This window comes from Ranitomeya variabilis, chromosome 2 (genome assembly GCF_051348905.1).
Source record: "Ranitomeya variabilis isolate aRanVar5 chromosome 2, aRanVar5.hap1, whole genome shotgun sequence".
NCBI classification, from domain to species: domain Eukaryota; kingdom Metazoa; phylum Chordata; class Amphibia; order Anura; family Dendrobatidae; genus Ranitomeya; species Ranitomeya variabilis.
Window position 1 is genome coordinate 970,209,953 of NC_135233.1, and position 18,529 is coordinate 970,228,481.

The 18,529-nt window shown below is 46.1% G+C and overlaps 1 protein-coding gene across 1 annotated transcript in view; it reads left to right on the top strand.

Moving 5' to 3' along the window:
- LOC143808308 (mast cell carboxypeptidase A-like) overlaps positions 1 to 18,529 on the top strand; it is a 116,339-nt gene that overhangs the window by 65,619 nt on the left and 32,191 nt on the right. Inside the window, exons 6-7 of the mRNA XM_077290826.1 lie at positions 4,765 to 4,866; positions 5,083 to 5,193. Of these exons, the coding sequence (XP_077146941.1) occupies positions 4,765 to 4,866; positions 5,083 to 5,193 (213 nt within the window). The remainder of the gene's footprint in view (positions 1 to 4,764; positions 4,867 to 5,082; positions 5,194 to 18,529) is intronic.

Below are 18,529 nucleotides of genomic sequence, written 5' to 3' on the forward strand. Positions count from 1 at the left end.
TATCTCTTAATTAGCCCCTATGGTAATAATATTCCCCACCCTGGCCCCGTGTGTCTCATTCCTGGCTCCTGCCATATGTTCTCCCATCCTGCACTCATGAGTATCCATTCTACCCCATGTGATCTCCCCATCCTGCCCCATCTGTCTCCATCGTATTCTCCTGCCCCATGATCCAATCCTGCCCCATGTCTTTCATTCTGCCCCGTGTCTACATTCTGCCCATGCCTCCAGTCCTGCCCCCAGTGTGTCCAGCAATCTGCCCCAGTGTGTCCAGCATATTACCCCCAGTGTGTCCAGCAATCTGCCCCAGTATGTCCAGCATATTGTGCCAGTAACCAGCAATCTGCCCCAGTGTGTCCAGCATTGCCCCCAGACAGTGTCTCCAGCAATCTGCCCCAGTGTCTGACTCCAGCTTATTGCCCCCAGACAGTGTGTTCAACAATCTGCCCCAGTATGTCCAGCATATTGCCCCAGTGTGTCCAGCATATTACCACCAGTGTGTCCTGCAATCTGCCCCAGTATGTCCAATTGTCCAGCATTGCCCCCAGTGTGTCCAGCAATCTGCCCCATTGTCTCCAGCATATTACCCCCAGTGTGTCCAGCAATCTGCCCCAGTATGTCCAGCAATCTGCCCCAGTGTCTCTAGCATTGTCCCAGTGTCTCCAGCAATCTGCCCCAGTGTGTACTCCAGCATTGCTCCAGTGTCTACAGCAATCTGCCCCAGTGTGTCCTCCAGCATTGCCCCAGTGTGTTCAGCAATCTGCCCCAGTGTGTCCTCGAGCATTGCCCCAGTGTGTCCAGCAATCTGCCCCAGTGTCTCCAGCATTGCCCCAGTGTCTCCAGCATTGCCCCAGTGCCTACAGCAATCTGCCCCAGTGTCTACAGCAATCTGCCCCAGTGTCTACAGCATTGCCCCAGTGTCTCCAGCAATCTGCCCCAGTGTCTCCAGCAATCTGCCCCAGTGTCTCCAGCAATCTGCCCCAGTGTCTCCAGCATTGCCCCAGTGTCTCCAGCATTGCCCCAGTGTCTCCAGCATTGCCCCAGTGTCTCCAGAAATCTGCCCCAGTGTCTCCAGCATTGCCCCAGTGTCTCCAGCATTGCCCCAGTGTCTCCAGCAATCTGCCCCAGTGTCTCCAGCATTGCCCCAGTGTCTCCAGCAATCTGCCCCAGTGTCTCCAGCATTGCCCTAGTGTCTCCAGCAATCTGCCCCAGTGTGTCCAGCAATCTGCCCCAGTGTCTCCAGCAATCTGCCCCAGTGTCTCCAGCATTGCCCCAGTGTGTCCTCCAGCATTGCCCCCAGTGTGTCCACTGTCCACCGTTAGCTTATTAAAACACAAAACAAAAAAAAACAAACAGTCTCCTCACCTTACCAGCGCTCCACGCGGCGAGCTCCCTCCAGCAGCGCACACTCGCCGGCGACTGACAATGACGTCAGACGCCGGCGACGTGTGAGCTGCGGCCGACTTCAGCTGCCAGCCTCCAATTGGCTGGCTGGCGGCTGTTGTTAACTATTGAGGTGCGGGCGCGCGCACGCACCTCAATAGGAAAGCGCCGCAGCGCCGGAAGGGGCCCGGTGAGCAGATGAGAAGGGGCCCGATGTGGACCCCCTCTCTCTGCCCACCGGGTCCGGGGGGCGGGGCACATAAATGCCGGCGGGTCGGGAATTCAGTCACACTCCGGCGGATTATCAGAGGGTCAATCTGCGGTGGCCCAGGGCCCCCCCAAGCCACTGGGCCCTGGGCTACCGCCCATATTGACCCTCTGATAATCCGCCCCTGCGTACTGGTAACATATATAAGCAGCAAAGGTCCAAATGCCATTGGGGTCGTGAGCAATAATGCAAGGGTTCTTTGTTCAAAATTTGAATGGAGCCCATACACCCATGACAGAGGGCAGGCCGATTTCCCCTGTAGTGCATCGATCCTTTACATTAGGAGTGGGCAATTAATTTTCCCAAGGGGCCACATGAGAGACAGTGACTGTTGTGGAGGCCGAATCAATAGGCTAAAATTAATTCTGTTCAATATTAATATTAACACTAATTATAATAATTTTATATTAATATTAATTGTATGACTTAGTATTGAACAGAATTAAGTATGCTGACATCCCCCTATATACTATATGAGTCTGCACAAAGCCCTATATATTATTATTATTATTACTATTTATTTAAATTAATTCCATGCTGCTGTACATGAGAAAGGGGTTACATACAAAGTTATAGATATCGTTTACAGTAAACAAATTTACAATGACAGACTAGTACAGAGGGGAGAGGACCCTGTCCTTGCCGACTTACATGCTACGGGATAATGGGGAAGAGACAGAAGGTCAGGGGTGCGGCAGTTCTCATAATGGTGAGGCGGCAGAATAGTTATTGCAGACTGTAAGCTTTCCTGAAGAGATGGCTTTTCAGGTTCCGTAGGAAGGATCCGAGGGTGGTGGATAATCGGATGTGTTGAGGCTTGGAATTCCAGAGGATGGGGTCTATTCGAGAGAAATCTTGGAGGCGGTTGTGTGAGGAACGAATATGTGTGAATAAGAGCAGGAGGTCTAGGGAGGATTGAAGAAGTCATAAAAGCCCCCACCTAGCCTCGAATATATAGAATAGGAGCCCCCACCTAGACTGCTTCATACATGATGAGCCCCCACATAGCCTCCTATATACAGTATGAGCCCCATGCTGCCTTCCATGTAAAGCATGTACCCTATGTAGCCTCTGATATAAAGCATGTGCCACACGTAGCCTGATACACAGCATGTGTCCCACGTAGCCTCTGATATACAGTATGTGCCCCACATAGCCAATGATATACAGCATGTTCCCCAACCTAGCTTCACCCATGTCAGGATTCAGAGGATGCAGAGACCAGCGGCAGTGAATGGATGGTGGGAAGGGAATGGTGTGTTTCTGCCCTTCGGTCCATGGGCCGGACTCGACAGCCAGAGAACCAGATGTGGCCCGCAGGCTCCACTTTGCCCATGTCTGCTCTACATTATTACCTTGAATGATCTCTTTTCAATGCTGTTGATAGCAATGATACAGTGGCACATGCATAGACAACAAATACATAAGGACTAGCAGGAGGCAGGGAAAAAAACGGAGAATTACTGTACTAGCTGGGAATCGGACCCCTTCCTTGAAACTTTAGCCTCATTTGCATAAAGATCTAACAGTGCTTTTCTCAAAGATTTTTTATAACTGTATACAGTGAAGGAAATAAGTATTTGATTCCTTGCTGATTTGATAAGTTTGTCCACTGACAATGACTTGAACAGTCTATAATTTTAAGGGTAGGTTAATTTTAACATTAAGAGATAGATTATCAAAAATAAAATCCCAAAAATCACATTGCACAAATTATATAAAGTTATTTGCATTTTGCAGTGATAAATAAGTATTTGATCCCCTACCAACCATTACGAGTTCTGGCTCCTACAGACCAGTTAGACACTCCTAATCAACTCGTTAACTGAATTTACATCTAGTTACATGTCTAGCAGCTGATGACATCTTTGCAGTCTCTGGTGACCCACTTTTTTAGCACTATGCACTTTATGCAGTCTGTGTATTTAGATGCACATATATATTTGCATGTTTAGCAGTTTCTATATACAGTATAACTGGGATTAGCCAGTAAACTCAAATGTGTTGCTTGAATATTTACTCTTTAAATGGTGTCATGGTGTCAGGTTGATTGGGAATATTGATGTACTACCTTTATATTTAGTCAGCCATCTGGAATTTTGACAATATTCTTGTCAAATAAATGTACCTCCTGGCTGTTTTTTGAGCCCTCAGTATAAGGTCGTGTATTCATAAGTATCCGCTTGGCAGTCTATGGCATCTATGCCCTTTGTATGAAGACTTCAGTCTGTATTAGACATTTGGTATATTACCCTTGCAGGTAGTATCTTTTTTCTGTATCTGTTTCTACATTTTTATTGTTATTGTTCTATTTTAGATTTATTGTGTTAATAAAGATGAATTAATTTTACTCTTTCGACCTATGCTTCCTTGCTCTATTTGGATTGTATATAGATATATGTATTTATGGCCAGCAATGTTATTAGTTTAGTGACTCTAAAGCTTCTACAATCCCTGGCAAAAATTATGGAATCACCGGCCTTAGAGGACGTTCATTCAATTGTTTAATTTTGTAGAAAAAAGCAGATCACAGACATGGCACAAAACTAAAGTCATTTCAAATGGCAACTTTGGCACTTGGTGCAACAACTCTCCAAGATGTGATCACTCCTTTTTAGATGCAGACTAACGAGCAGATCTAATTTCATGCAGGTGTTATTTTTGGGTATGAACATTTACAGGGTGATTCCATAATTTTTTCCTCAGAATTGAGTGATTCCATAATTTTTTCCCTATGCTTGGTTAAAAAAAGTAACCATTACTGACTACCACATTTTTTGTTCTTGATTTCTTTTAGTGTTTCTTAAAGCCAGAACGTTGCCATTTGAAATGACTTTAGTTTTGTGCCATGTCTGTGATCTGCTTTTTTTCTACAAAATTAAACAATTGAATGAACATCCTCCAAAGTCGGTGATTCCATAATTTTTGCCAGGGGTTGTAGTACATAGGTTTCCTGTAATATAGACTCTAATAATACAATATACCCGAACAGGGAACCTGGAGAGTGGTTTTCTTAATGAGTATAAACACTTTCTTTAAATTAACTTTTTATTTCTTTATATTACTTTATTGGTATCAAACTATAATTATGTTTTTCATTTCACCTTTTAAAGATTGGAAATCAAAAATCTGCCAAGAAAGGAGTCTTCCTAGAATGTGGAATCCATGCTCGGGAATGGATCTCTCCAGCATTCTGTCAGTGGTTTGTAACAGAGGTAATGGGACAGAAAGTTGTTGAATTAAGAAATAGAAACTCTAAAGTACTCTCTCAGTACAAGTCATGTGACTGCTCGCCTGCTCCAAGCTGTTCCTTTTGTTCTCTTGTTTTATTGAAGTTGTAAAGCCCTTTAGGAAACACTTGTGTTCCTGTTTTAGGTTTTATACAAAATGTACATTGAATACAAATATTCCATTTTTTACATCCTAATCAGGCAATAAGAACTTATGGAAAGGACAAGGAAATGACTAGGCTTTTGGACAGTTTGACATTCCATGTGTTGCCTGTATTAAATATTGATGGATATATTTGGACTTGGACAAATGTAAGTATTAGACGTGGACAATCATCATACATTATATAACAAGAAGGAGATAAGATGTAGTACACCTGAAACTTAGTGGACTGACTCATGAACACTGAACATTGTGACTAAACATGAAGAATAGAATGTTCTATAAGAATGTACACATAGATTCCCGTAATTGAGTATAAAGACAAAGGAGGAAATCAGGAATGAAACATTTATATATTGTATATTTTTCCACAAGATTGGTCATCTAGAGATTCTTGACGAAGTTCATAGCCAGGAAAAAAATTACATTATAAACACATTAGAACAACCTAGAAAAAAGAATTTCATAAACAATACAATATATAAAAATGCCCTTTATTAGTATTAGTTTTCTCAATACCACATCCAATAAAATGAGCATACTAGTTATACAGAATGAATACTGCCATACTGTGATGGTCTTCGGTAAGTAAGGAGGGCCTCAAACTATCCCTGGTACTGGGACCCTAACTATCCCTGTCCCGAGGGTACTCTTGATGGTAGAGAGGCCTGAGCCTCCAACCTTACTATGCTCCTGATATGACCTAAGCTGTCCCCTGGGAGGGGGCCTGGGACAGATATATCTATAATATAACGCTGGGAGCGTCACTCTGTCCAAAGCCTTTATAGACTGCGCAAGCGCCGGCGCAGTCTGGACCCCACAGAGTGACGCTCCCAGGAGATCGCGGTATGTGTAAGCACTGAACGCACACCGCGATCTCCAACGGAGAAGCAGGGACGAGCCAGGAGGGTGAGTATGCTATATTTACCTGTCCCCTGTTCCATCGATGAGCACTGCTCCATCCTCCACATCCTCTGCCTGTGACGTTCAGTTCAGAGGGCACGATGACGCGCTTAATGCGCGCCGCCCTCTGACTGAACAGTCACAGCCAGAGGATGTGGAGGATGGAGCAGCGTGCATCGATGGAATGGGGGACAGGAAAATATAGCAAGTGCCGGGGGCCTGAGCTAGCGGCGACTCCGGCACCTGACCCCCACAGCGCGCCGGTGTCCCCGCCTGCTCAGGCCCCCAGCACTCGGTGCCCAGCACAGCCACGCACAGCCGCTCGCACTCACCACAGCCATGCACAGCCGCCCACACTCACCACAGCCGCCGGCACTCACCACAGCCACGCACATCCGCCGGCACTCAGCACCGCCATGCACAGCCGCCCGCACTCAGCACCGCCACGCACAGCTGCCCGCACTCAGCACCGCCACGCACAGCCGCCCGCACTCAGCACTGCCACGCACAGCCGCCCGCACTCAGCACCGCCACGCACAGCCGCCCGCACTCAGCACTGCCACGCACAGCCGCCCGCACTCAGCACCACCACGCACAGCTGCCCGCACTCAGCACCACCACGCACAGCCGCCTGCACTCAGCACCGCCACGCACAGCCGCCCGCACTCAGCACAGCCGCCCACACTCAGCACAGCCGCACTCGGGCAGTAGAGCCGGAGAGAGAAAGATGGGAGCAACATATGGCAGAATGGAAACAGGAACAGGCAAAATAGGTGCAGCACATTACAACAGAATGGGGGCGCAGGATGGGAGCAGCACATGATAGAATGGGGGCGCGGGATGGGAGCAGCACATGATAGAATGGGGGCGCGGGATGGGAGCAGCACATGACAGAATGGGGGCGCGGGATGGGAGCAGCACATGACAGAATGATTGCGCACGATGGGAGCAGCACATGACAGAATGGGGGCGCACACATGACAGGATGGGGGTGCAGGATGGGAGTAGCACATGACAGAATGGGGGCACACACATGACAGGATGGGGGTGTAGGATGGAGCAGCATATGACAGGATGGGGCGCAGGATGGGAGCACATGACAGGATGGGGACGCAGGATGGAGCAGCACATGACAGGATGGGGGCGCAGGATGGAGCAGCACATGACAAGATGGGAGAGCAAGATGGGAGCAGCACATACCAGGATGGAGACCATATACCAATATAAATGCTCGCCACCTGGGCGTAGAACGGGTTCAATAGCTAGTTAGTGTATAAACACGTAAGACAAATAGGGATAACAAAAAGCAACTTACATAAAAGACACTTATCAAGGGCAGGGAGAAATAACGGGAAATAACGGGAAGGATTGGCAGATATTAACCAAATGGGAATAGGATGATTGAGAAAGCATACACCTGAAAACAGCATCCAAAAATCTCCAGTAGCAACTACACACTGCAACATCAGCACACCATCTCCATTAAGCCAGGAAGTAAAACTTTCACAGTCAGGGATGAAAGGGTCTAGCCAGGTTTTATAAAGGAAGAAAATGAGCAGATCAGGAGCATCTGTAAGATGGAGCTGCATTACTCCAACCAAAGAGTCTTTAGCCTCTTCAGACCCAAAGGAAACAAAGTCCATTTAATAAGTGCGACCACACCTAGAATACTGTGCACAGTTCTGGTCTCCGGTGTATAATAAAGACCTAGCTGAACTAGAGCGGGTGCAGAGAAGAACGACCAAGGTTATTAGAGGACTGGGGGGTCTGCAATACCAAGATAGATTATTACACTTGGGGCTATTTAGTTTGGAAAAACGAAGACTAAGGGGTGATCTTATTTTAATGTATAAATATATGAGGGGACAGTACAAAGCCCTTTCTGATGATCTTTTTAATCATAGACCTGAGTCAGGGACACGGGGGCATCCTCTACGTCTGGAGGAAAAAAGGTTTAAGCATAATAACAGACGCGGATTCTTTACTGTAAGAGCAGTGAGACTATGGAACTCTCTGCCGTATGATGTTGTAATGTGCGATTCATTACTTAAATTTAAGAGGGGACTGGATACCTTTCTGGAAAAGTATAATGTTACAGGGTATATATATTAGATTCCTTGATAAGGCGTTGATCCAGGGAACTAGTCTGATTGCCGTATGTGGGGTCGGGAAGGAATTTTTTTCCCCCGTGGTGGAGCTTACTCTTACCACATGGGGTTTTTTTGCCTTCCCCTAGATCAACATGTTAGGGCATGTTAGGCTATGGGTTGAACTAGATGGACTTAAAGTCTTCCTTCAACCTTAATAACTATGTAACTATGTAATATGAGGAACAAAACACACAGGCTAAATGGAAGAACTGCAATTTCCAATGCTTAATGATCGCTTAACTCCAGATCTCCCAGGAGGATGTGACACACTTGTGACAAATACACTTAGGAGGGGTGAAAGCTCATGCCCCCAGAAAAGACTCTGAAGATATGACCAGTTGGACTACAAGCAGAGATTTCAAAAACTGTGCTACAACAGCAACAAATGTGAATATCTCTGTAATGGAGTGTCACAGCGCAAAACAGAAAAGAGCAGCAGAATCAGTGGTGTTCAGTGATTTTTACAAGTTTAACCCCTTTCTGACATCTGACGTACTATCCCGTCGAGGTGGGGTGGGCCCATATGACCACCGACGGGATAGTACGTCATATGGGATCGGCCGCGCTCACGGGGGGAGTGCGGCCGATCGCGGCCGGGTGTCAGCTGACTATCGCAGCTGACATCCGGCACTATGTGCCAGGAGCGGTCATGGACCACCCCCTGCACATTAACCCCCGACTCACTGCGATCAAACATGATCGCAGTGTACCTGCAGTACAGGGAAGCATCGCGCAGGGAGGGGGCTCCCTGCGGGCTTCCCTGAGACCTCCGGTGCAACGCGATGTGATCGCGTTGCACCGAGGGTCTCTTACCTCCTCCTCCCTGCAGCAGGCCCGGATCCAAGATGGCCGCGGCATCCGGGTCCTGCAGGGAGGTGGCTTCACTGCGCCTGCTCAGAGCAGGCGCCGGGAAGCCTGGATCTGTGCACGTCAGATCGCCGATCTGACACAGTGCACAGCAAAGTGTCAGATCGGCGATCTTACACTATAACATGATGCCCCCCCCCGGGGCAATGATATAGTGTAAAAAAATATATATTCACATGTGTAAAAAAAAAAAAAAAATCCCCCCAAAAATTCCCCCCCCCAAAAAAAATATATTTTTCCTATAAATACATTTCTTTATCTAAATAAAAAAAAAGACAATAAAAGTACACATATTTAGTATCGCCACGTCCGTAACGACCTGACCTATAAAACTATCCCACTAGTTAACCCTTTCAGTGAACACCGCAAAAAAAAATGAGGAAAAAAACAACACTTTATTATCATACCGCCAAACAAAAAGTGGAATAACACGCGATCAAAAAGACGAATATAAATAAACATGGTACCGCTGAAAACGTCATCTTGTCCCGCAAAAAACGAGCCACTATACAGCATCATCAAAGAAAAAATAAAAAAGTTATAGTCCTCAGAATAAAGCGATGCAAAAATAATAATTTTTTTCTATAAAATAGTTTTTATCGTATAAAAGCGCCTAAACATAAAAAAGATATAAATGAGGTATCGCTGTAATTGTACTGACCAGAAGAATAAAACTGATTTATCCATTTTACCAAACGCGGAAAGGTATAAACGCCTCCCCCAAAAGAAATTCATGAATAGCTGGTTTTTGATCATTCTTCCTCACAAAATAAAAAGCGATCAAAAAACGTCACTTGCCCAAAAATGTTACCAATAAAAACGTCAACTCGTCCCGCAAAAAACAAGACCTCACATGACTCAGTGGACCAAAATATGGAAAAATTATAGCTCTCAAAATGTGGTAGGGTTTGGATTACATTTAAGGTTGGGAATAGGGTTGGGATTAGGGTTAGGGGTGTGTCAGGGTTAGGGGTGTGGTTAGGGTTACCGTTGGGATTAGGGTTAGGGATGTGTTTGGATTAGGGTTTCAGTTATAATTGGGGGGTTTCCACTGTTTAGGCATATCAGGGGCTCTCCAAACGCGACATGGCGTCCGATCTCAATTCCAGCAAATTCTGCGTTGAAAAAGTAAAACAGTGTTCCTTCCATTCCGAGCTCTCCCGTGCGCCCAAACAGGGGTTTACCCCAACATATGGGGTATCAACGTACTCAGGACACATTGGACAACAACTTTTGGGGTCCAATTTCTCCTGTTACCCTTGGGAAAATACAAAACTGGGGGCTAAAAAATAATTTTTTATTTTCACGGCTCTGCGTTATAAACTGTAGTGAAACGCTTGGGGGTTCAAAGTTCTCACAACACATCTAGATAAGTTCCTTGGGGGGTCTAGTTTCCAATATGGGGTCACTTGTGGGGGGTTTCTACTGTTTAGGTACATTAGGGGCTCTGCAAACGCAATGTGACGCCTGCAGACCAATCCATCTAAAGGCCCCGTCTAACATAGCGAGATCGCTAGCGAGATCGCTGCTGAGTCACAAGTTTTGTGACGCAACAGCGACCTCAGTAGCGATCTCGCTATGTGTGACACGTACCAGCGACCAGGCCCCTGCTGTGAGATCGCTGGTCGTGTCGGAATGGCCTGGACCTTTTTTTGGTCGTTGAGGTCCCGCTGACAACGCTGAATCGGTGTGTGTGACACGGATTCAGCGATGTCTTCACTGGTAACCAGGGTAAACATCGGGTTACTAAGCGCAGGGCCGCGCTTAGTAACCCGATGTTTACCCTGGTTACCAGCGTAAAAGTAAAAAAAAACAAACACTACATACTTACCTTCCGCTGTCTGTCCCCCGGCGCTGTGCTTCTCTGCACTGTGAGCGCCGGCCAGCCGGAAAACACAGCACAGCGGTGATGTCACCGCTCTGCTTTCCGGCCGCTGTGCTTACACAGTGCAGAGAAGCAGAACGCCGGGGGACAGACACCGGAATGTAAGTATGTAGTGTTTGGGTTTTTTTACTTTTACGCTGGTAACCAGGGTAAACATCGGGTTACTAAGCGCGGCCCTGCGCTTAGTAACCCGATGTTTACCCTGGTTACCCGGGGACCTCGGCATCGTTGGTCGCTGGAGAGCGGTCTGTGTGACAGCTCCCCAGCGTCCACACAGCGACTAAACAGCGACGCTGCAGCGATCAGCATCGTTGTCTGTATCGCTGCAGCGTCGCTGTGTGTGACGGGGCCTTAAGTTTGCATTCCAAATGACGCTCCTTATCTTCCGAGCTCTGCCATGCGCTCAAACGGTGGTTACCCCCCACATATGCGGTATCAGCGTACTCCCCCAGACAGCGTGCTGTCTGTCCCCCGGCGCTGTGCTTCTCTGCACTGTGAGCGCCGGCCAGCCGGAAAACACAGCACAGCGGTGACGTCACCGCTCTGCTTTCCGGCCGCTGTGCTTACACAGTGCAGAGAAGCAGAACGCCGGGGGACAGACACCGGAATGTAAGTATGTAGTGTTTGTTTTTTTTTTACTTTTACGCTGGTAACCAGGGTAAACATCGGGTTACTAAGCGCGGCCCTGCGCTTCGTAACCCGATGTTTACCCTGGTTACCCGGGGACCTCGGCATCGTTGGTCGCTGGAGAGCGGTCTGTGTGACAGCTCCCCAGCGTCCACACAGCGACTAAACAGCGACGCTGAAGCGATCAGCATCGTTGTCTGTATCGCTGCAGCGTCGCTGTGTGTGACGGGGCCTTAAGTCTGCATTCCAAATGACGCTCCTTATCTTCCGAGCTCTGCCATGCGCTCAAACGGTGGTTACCCCCCACATATGCAGTATCAGCGTACTCAAGACAAATTGGACAACAACTTTTGGGGTCTAATTTCAATGGTTACCCTTTAAAAAATGCAAAACTGGGGGCTAAAAAATAATTTTTGTGGAAAAAAAAGGATTTTTTATTTTCACGGCTCTGCGTTATAAACTGTAGTGAAACACTTGGGGGTTTAAAGTTCTCACAACAGATCTAGATAAGTTCCTTGGGGGTCTAGTTTCCAATATGGGGTCACTTGTGGGGGGTTTCTACTGTTTAGGTACATTAGGGGCTCTGCAAATGCAATGTGACGCCTGCAGACCAATCCATCTAAGTCTGCATTCCAAATGATGCTCCTTCCCTTCCGAGCTCTGCCATGCGCTCAAACGGTGGTTCCTCCCTACATGTGGGGTATCAGCGTACTCAGGATAAATTGGACAACAACTAATGGGGTCCAATTTCAACTGTTACCCTTGGAAAAATACAAAACTGGGGGCTAAAAAATAATTTTTGTGGGAAAAAAAATATTTTTTATTTTCACGGCTCTGCGTTATAAACTGTAGTGAAACACTTGGGGGTTCAAAGCTCTCACAACACATCTAGATGAGTTCCTTAGGGGGTCTACTTTCCAAAATGGTGTCACTTGGGGGCGTTTCAATGTTTAGGCACATCAGGGGCTCTCCAAACGCAACATGGCATCCCATCTCAATTCCTGTCAATTTTGCATTGAAAAGTCAAATGGCGCTCCTTCCCTTCCGAGCTCTCCCATGTGCCCAAACAGTGGTTTACCCCCACACATGGGGTATCAGCGTACTCAGGACAAATTGGGCAACAACTTTTGGGGTCCAATTTCTTCTCTTACCCTTGGGAAAAAAAAATTGGGGGCGAAAAATCATTTTTGTGAAAAAATATGATTTTTTATTTTTGCGGCTCTGCATTACAAACTTCTGTGAATCACTTAATGGGTCAAAGTGCTCACCAGTCACCACACATCTAGATAAGTTCCTTAGGGGGTCTACTTTCCAAAATGGTGTCACTTGTGGGGGGTTCAATGTTTAGGCACATCAGTGGCTCTCCAAACGCAACATGGCGTCCCATCTCAATTCCTGACAATTTTGCATTGAAAAGTCAAATGGCGCTCCTTCCCTTACGAGCTCTGCCATGCGCCCAGACAGTGGTTTACCCCACATTTGGGGTATCAACGTATTCAGGACAAATTGGACAACAACTTTTGGGGTCCAAATTCTTCTCTTACCCTTGGGAAAATAAAAAATTGGGGGCAAAAATATCATTTTTGTGAAAAAATATGATTTTTTATTTTTACGGCTCTGCATTATAAACTTCTGTGAATCACTTAATGGGTCAAAGTGCTCACCACACATCTAGATAAGTTCCTTAGGGGGTCTACTTTCCAAAATGGTGTCACTTGTGGGGGGTTCAATGTTTAGGCACATCAGGGGCTCTCCAAACGCAACATGGCGTCCCATCTCAATTCCAGTCAATTTTGCATTGAAAAGTCAAATGGCGCTCCTTCGCTTCCGAGCTCTGCCATGCGCCCAAACAGTGGTTTACCCCCACATATGGGGTATCGACATACTCAGGACAAATTGTACAACAAGTTTTTTGGTCCATTTTCTCCTGTTACCCTTGGTAAAATAAAACAAATTGGAGCTGAAGTAAATTTTTTGTGAAAAAAAGTTAAATGTTCATTTTTATTTAAACATTCCAAAAATTCCTGTGAAACACCTGAAGGGTTAATAAACTTCTTGAATGTGGTTTTGAGAACCTGGAGGGGCGCAGTTTTTAGAATGGTGTCACACTTGGTTATTTTCTATCATATAGACCCCTCAAAATGACTTCAAATGAGATGTGGTCCCTAAAAAAAATGGTGTTGTAAAAATGAGAAATTGCTGGTCAAATTTTAACCCTTATAACTCCCTAACAAAAAAAAATTTTGGTTCCAAAATTGTGCTGATGTAAAGTAAACACATGGGAAATGTTACTTATTAAGTATTTTGTGTGACATATCTCTGTGATTTAATTGCATAAAAATTCAAAGTTGGAAAATTGCGAAATTTTCTAAATTTTCGCCAAATTTCCATTTTTTTCACAAATAAACGCAAGTAATATCAAAGAAATTTTACCACTGTCATGAAGTACTATATGTCACGAGAAAACATTGTCAGAATCATCAGGATCCGTTGAAGCGTTCCAGAGTTATAACCTCATAAAGGGACAGTGGTCAGAATTGTGAAAATTGGCCCGGTCATTAACGTGCAAACCACCCTTGGGGTAAAGGGGTTAATATATTTTTGAGGAGTAAGTGACATGTCCTCTTTAATATGTTTATTCTTTAAAACTTATTATGCTTATTCTATTTAACCTATCATGGATGTTGAGAATTCAAAAAACTTGTACTCAGTTTTTTGGAGCAAGTACCAGGTTCTCTTTAACCCCTTTCTGACATCGGACGGGATAGTACGTCTGAGGTCAGATCCCCTGCTTTGATGCGGGCTCCAGCGGTGAGCCCACATCCAAGCCAGGACACGTCAGCTGTGTTGTACAGCTGACATGTGCCCACAATAGCGGAGGGTGGAAACGCGGTTCACCCGCCGCTATTAACTACTTAAATGTTGATGCCAGATCGCTATGAGCGCCACCCTGTGGTCGGCGCTCATAGCAATGCAACTATTCTACTACATAGGAGCGATCTGAGCTTCGCTCCTATGTAGCAGTGGCAATCGAGTTGTGCCAGCTTCTAGCCTCCCATAGACTCTATTGAAGCATGGCAAAAGTAGAAAAAAATGTTTTAAAAAATATGAAAAAAATAAAAAAAATATAAAAGTTTTAATCACCCCCGTTTCGACCCATTCAAAATAAAACAGTAAAAAAATCAAATATACACATATTTGGTATCGCCACGTTCAGAATCGTCTGATCTATCAATAAAAAAAGGATTAACCTGATCGCTTAATGGCGTAGCGAGAAAAAAATTAGAAACCCCAGAATTACTTTTTTTGGTCACTGCGACATTGCATTAAAATGCAATAACGGGCTATCAAAAGAACATATCTGCACCAAAATTGTATACCGTATATACTCGAGTATAAGCAGACCCGAGTATAAGCCTTACCCCCTAATTTTGCCACAAAAAAACTGGGAACACTTAATGACTCGAGTATAAGCCTAGGGTGGGAAATGCAGCAGCTACCGGTAAATGTCAAAAGTAAAAATACAGTAGATACCAATAAAAGTAAAATTAATTGAGACATCAGTAGGTTAAGTGTTTTTGAATATCCATATTGAATCAGGAGCCCCATATAATGCGCCATAAAGTTTATGATGGCCCCATATGATGCTCCATATTAAAATATGCCCCATATAATTCTGCATAAAGGTTAATAATGGCCCCATAAGATGCTCCATAGACACATTTGCCCAATATAATGCTCCACAAATGTTGATTATGGCCCCATAAGATGTTCCATAAAGATATTTGCCCCATATAGTGCTGCACAAACCTTGATTATGGCCCCATAAGATGCTCCATACAGACACTTGCCCCAAATAATGCTCCACAAACGTTAATTATGGCCCCATAAGATGCTCCATAAAGATATTTGCCCCATATAGTGCTGCACAAACGTTGATTATGGCCCCATAAGATGCTCTATACAGACACTTGCCCCAGATAGTGTTGCACAAACGTTGATTATGACCCCATACAGACACTTGCCCCATATAGTGCTGCACAAACCTTGATTATGGCCCCATACAGACACTTGCCCCATATAGTGCTGCACAAACGCTATGACCCCATACAGACACTTGCCCCATATAGTGCTGCACAAACGCTATGACCCCATACAGACACTTGCCCCATATAGTGCTGCACAAAAGTTGATTATGGCCCCATACAGACACTTGCCCCATATAGTGCTGCACAAACGTTATGGCCCCAGACACTTGCCCCATATAGTGCTGCACAAATGTTGATTATGGCCCCATATAGACAGTTGCCCCATATAGTGCTGCACAAATGTTATGGCCCCAGACACTTGCCCCATATAGTGCTGCACAAACGTTGATTATGGCCCCATAAAGACACTTGCCCCATATAGTGCTGCACAAACGTTATGGCCCCATAAGATGCTCCATAGAGACACTTGCCCCATTTGCTGTTGCTGCGATAAAAAAAAAAATCGCATACTCACCTCTCCGTCGCTCAGGCCCCCAGCACTTTCAATATTCACCTGCTCCTCGTTCCGGCGCCGCTCCATCTTCAGCACTGACGTTCAAGCAGAGAGCGTGCACTAACCACGTCATCGCGCCCTCTGACCTGAGCGTCACTGCAGAAGACGCTGAAGACGGAGCGGAGCCTGTCATGTTCTCAATGGCAAGAGAACATAGCATCAGCATATATAGGAACTAGCTCTTGGAAGATGGGAACTGAGCTGACCATGAACTAAACCTAACGCACAACTAGCAGTGGCCGGGTAGCATGCCTACGTTGATTCTAGATGCCCAGCACCAGCCGGAGGACTAAATAATGCTAGCAGAGGAAAATATTAGTCCTAGCTCACCTCTAGAGAAATACCCCGAAAGGAGACAGAGGCCCCCCACATGTATTGGCGGTGAATTAAGATGAAATAACAAACGTAGTATGAAAATAGGTTTAGCAAATTTGAGGTCCACTTACTACATAGCAGAAGACAGAAAGGACACTTTCATGGTCAGCTGAAAACCCTATCAAAACACCATCCAGAAATTACTTTAAAACTCTGGCATTAACTCATAACACCAGAGTGGCAATTCCTGTTCACAAGAGCTTTCCAGACACAGTAACGAAACTACAGTTGTGAACTGGAACAAAAATGCAAAAACAAACATGGACAAGAGTCCAACTTATCTAGTAGTTGTCTAGGAGCAGGAACAAGCACAGAGAGGCTTCTGATAACATTGTTGACCGGCAAGCAACTAACAGAGCAGCAAGGTTATATAGCGACTCCCACATCTTGATGGGAACAGGTGAACAGAGAAGATGAAGACACCAGTTCAATTCCACCAGTAGCCACCGGGGGAGCCCAGAATCCAAATTCACAACAGTACCCCCCCCTCAAGGAGGGGGCACCGAACCCTCACCAGAACCACCAGGGCGATCAGGATGGGCCCTATGAAAGGCACGAACCAAATCAGAGGCATGAACATCAGATGCATTCACCCAAGAATTATCCTCCTGGCCGTATCCCTTCCACTTGACCAGATACTGGAGTCTCCGTCTGGAAACACGAGAGTCTAAGATTTTCTCCACAACGTACTCCAACTCACCCTCAACCAACACCGGAGCAGGAGGCTCAACGGAAGGCACAACCGGTACCTCATACCTGCGCAATAATGACCGATGAAAAACGTTATGAATAGAAAAGGATGCAGGGAGGTCCAAACGGAAGGAAACAGGGTTAAGAATCTCCAATATCTTATACGGGCCGATGAACCGAGGCTTAAACTTAGGAGAAGAGACCCTCATAGGGACAAAACGAGAAGACAACCACACCAAATCCCCAACACAAAGCCGAGGACCAACACGACGGTGGCGGTTGGCAAAAAGCTGAGTCTTCTCCTGGGACAACCTCAAATTGTCCACCACCTGCCCCCAGATCTGATGCAATCTCTCCACCACAGCATCCACTCCAGGACAATCCGAAGATTCCACCTGACCAGAGGAAAATCGAGGATGAAACCCCGAATTACAGAAAAACGGGGACACCAAAGTGGCAGAGCTGGCCCGATTATTGAGAGCGAACTCTGCCAATGGCAAAAAAGCAACCCAATCATCCTGGTCAGCAGACACAAAACACCTCAGATATGTCTCCAGGGTCTGATTAGTCCGCTCGGTCTGGCCATTCGTCTGAGGATGGAAAGCGGACGAAAAAGATAAATCTATGCCCATCCTAGCACAGAATGCCCGCCAAAATCTAGACACGAATTGGGTCCCTCTGTCAGAAATGATATTCTCAGGAATACCATGCAAACGAACAACATTTTGAAAAAACAGAGGAACCAACTCGGAAGAAGAAGGCAACTTGGGCAGAGGAACCAAATGGACCATCTTAGAGAAACGGTCACACACCACCCAGATGACAGACATCTTCTGAGAAACAGGCAGATCTGAAATAAAATCCATCGAGATGTGCGTCCAAGGCCTCTTAGGAACAGGCAAGGGCAACAATAATCCACTAGCCCGAGAACAACAAGGCTTGGCCCGAGCACAAACGTCACAAGACTGCACAAAGCCTCGCACATCTCGTGACAGGGAAGGCCACCAGAAGGACCTTGCCACCAAATCCCTGGTACCAAAAATGCCAGGATGACCTGCCAACGCAGAAGAATGAACCTCAGAGATGACTCTACTGGTCCAATCATCAGGAACAAACAGTTTATCAGGTGGGCAACGATCCGGTCTATCCGCCTGAAACTCCTGCAAGGCCCGCCGCAGGTCTGGAGAAACGGCTGACAATACCACTCCATCCTTAAGGATACCTGTGGGCTCAGAGTTACCAGGCGAGTCAGGCTCAAAACTCCTAGAAAGGGCATCCGCCTTAACATTCTTAGAACCTGGTAGGTATGACACCACAAAATTAAACCGAGAGAAAAATAATGACCAGCGCGCCTGTCTAGGATTCAGGCGCCTGGCGGTCTCAAGATAAATCAAATTTTTGTGGTCAGTCAATACCACCACCTGATGTCTGGCCCCCTCAAGCCAA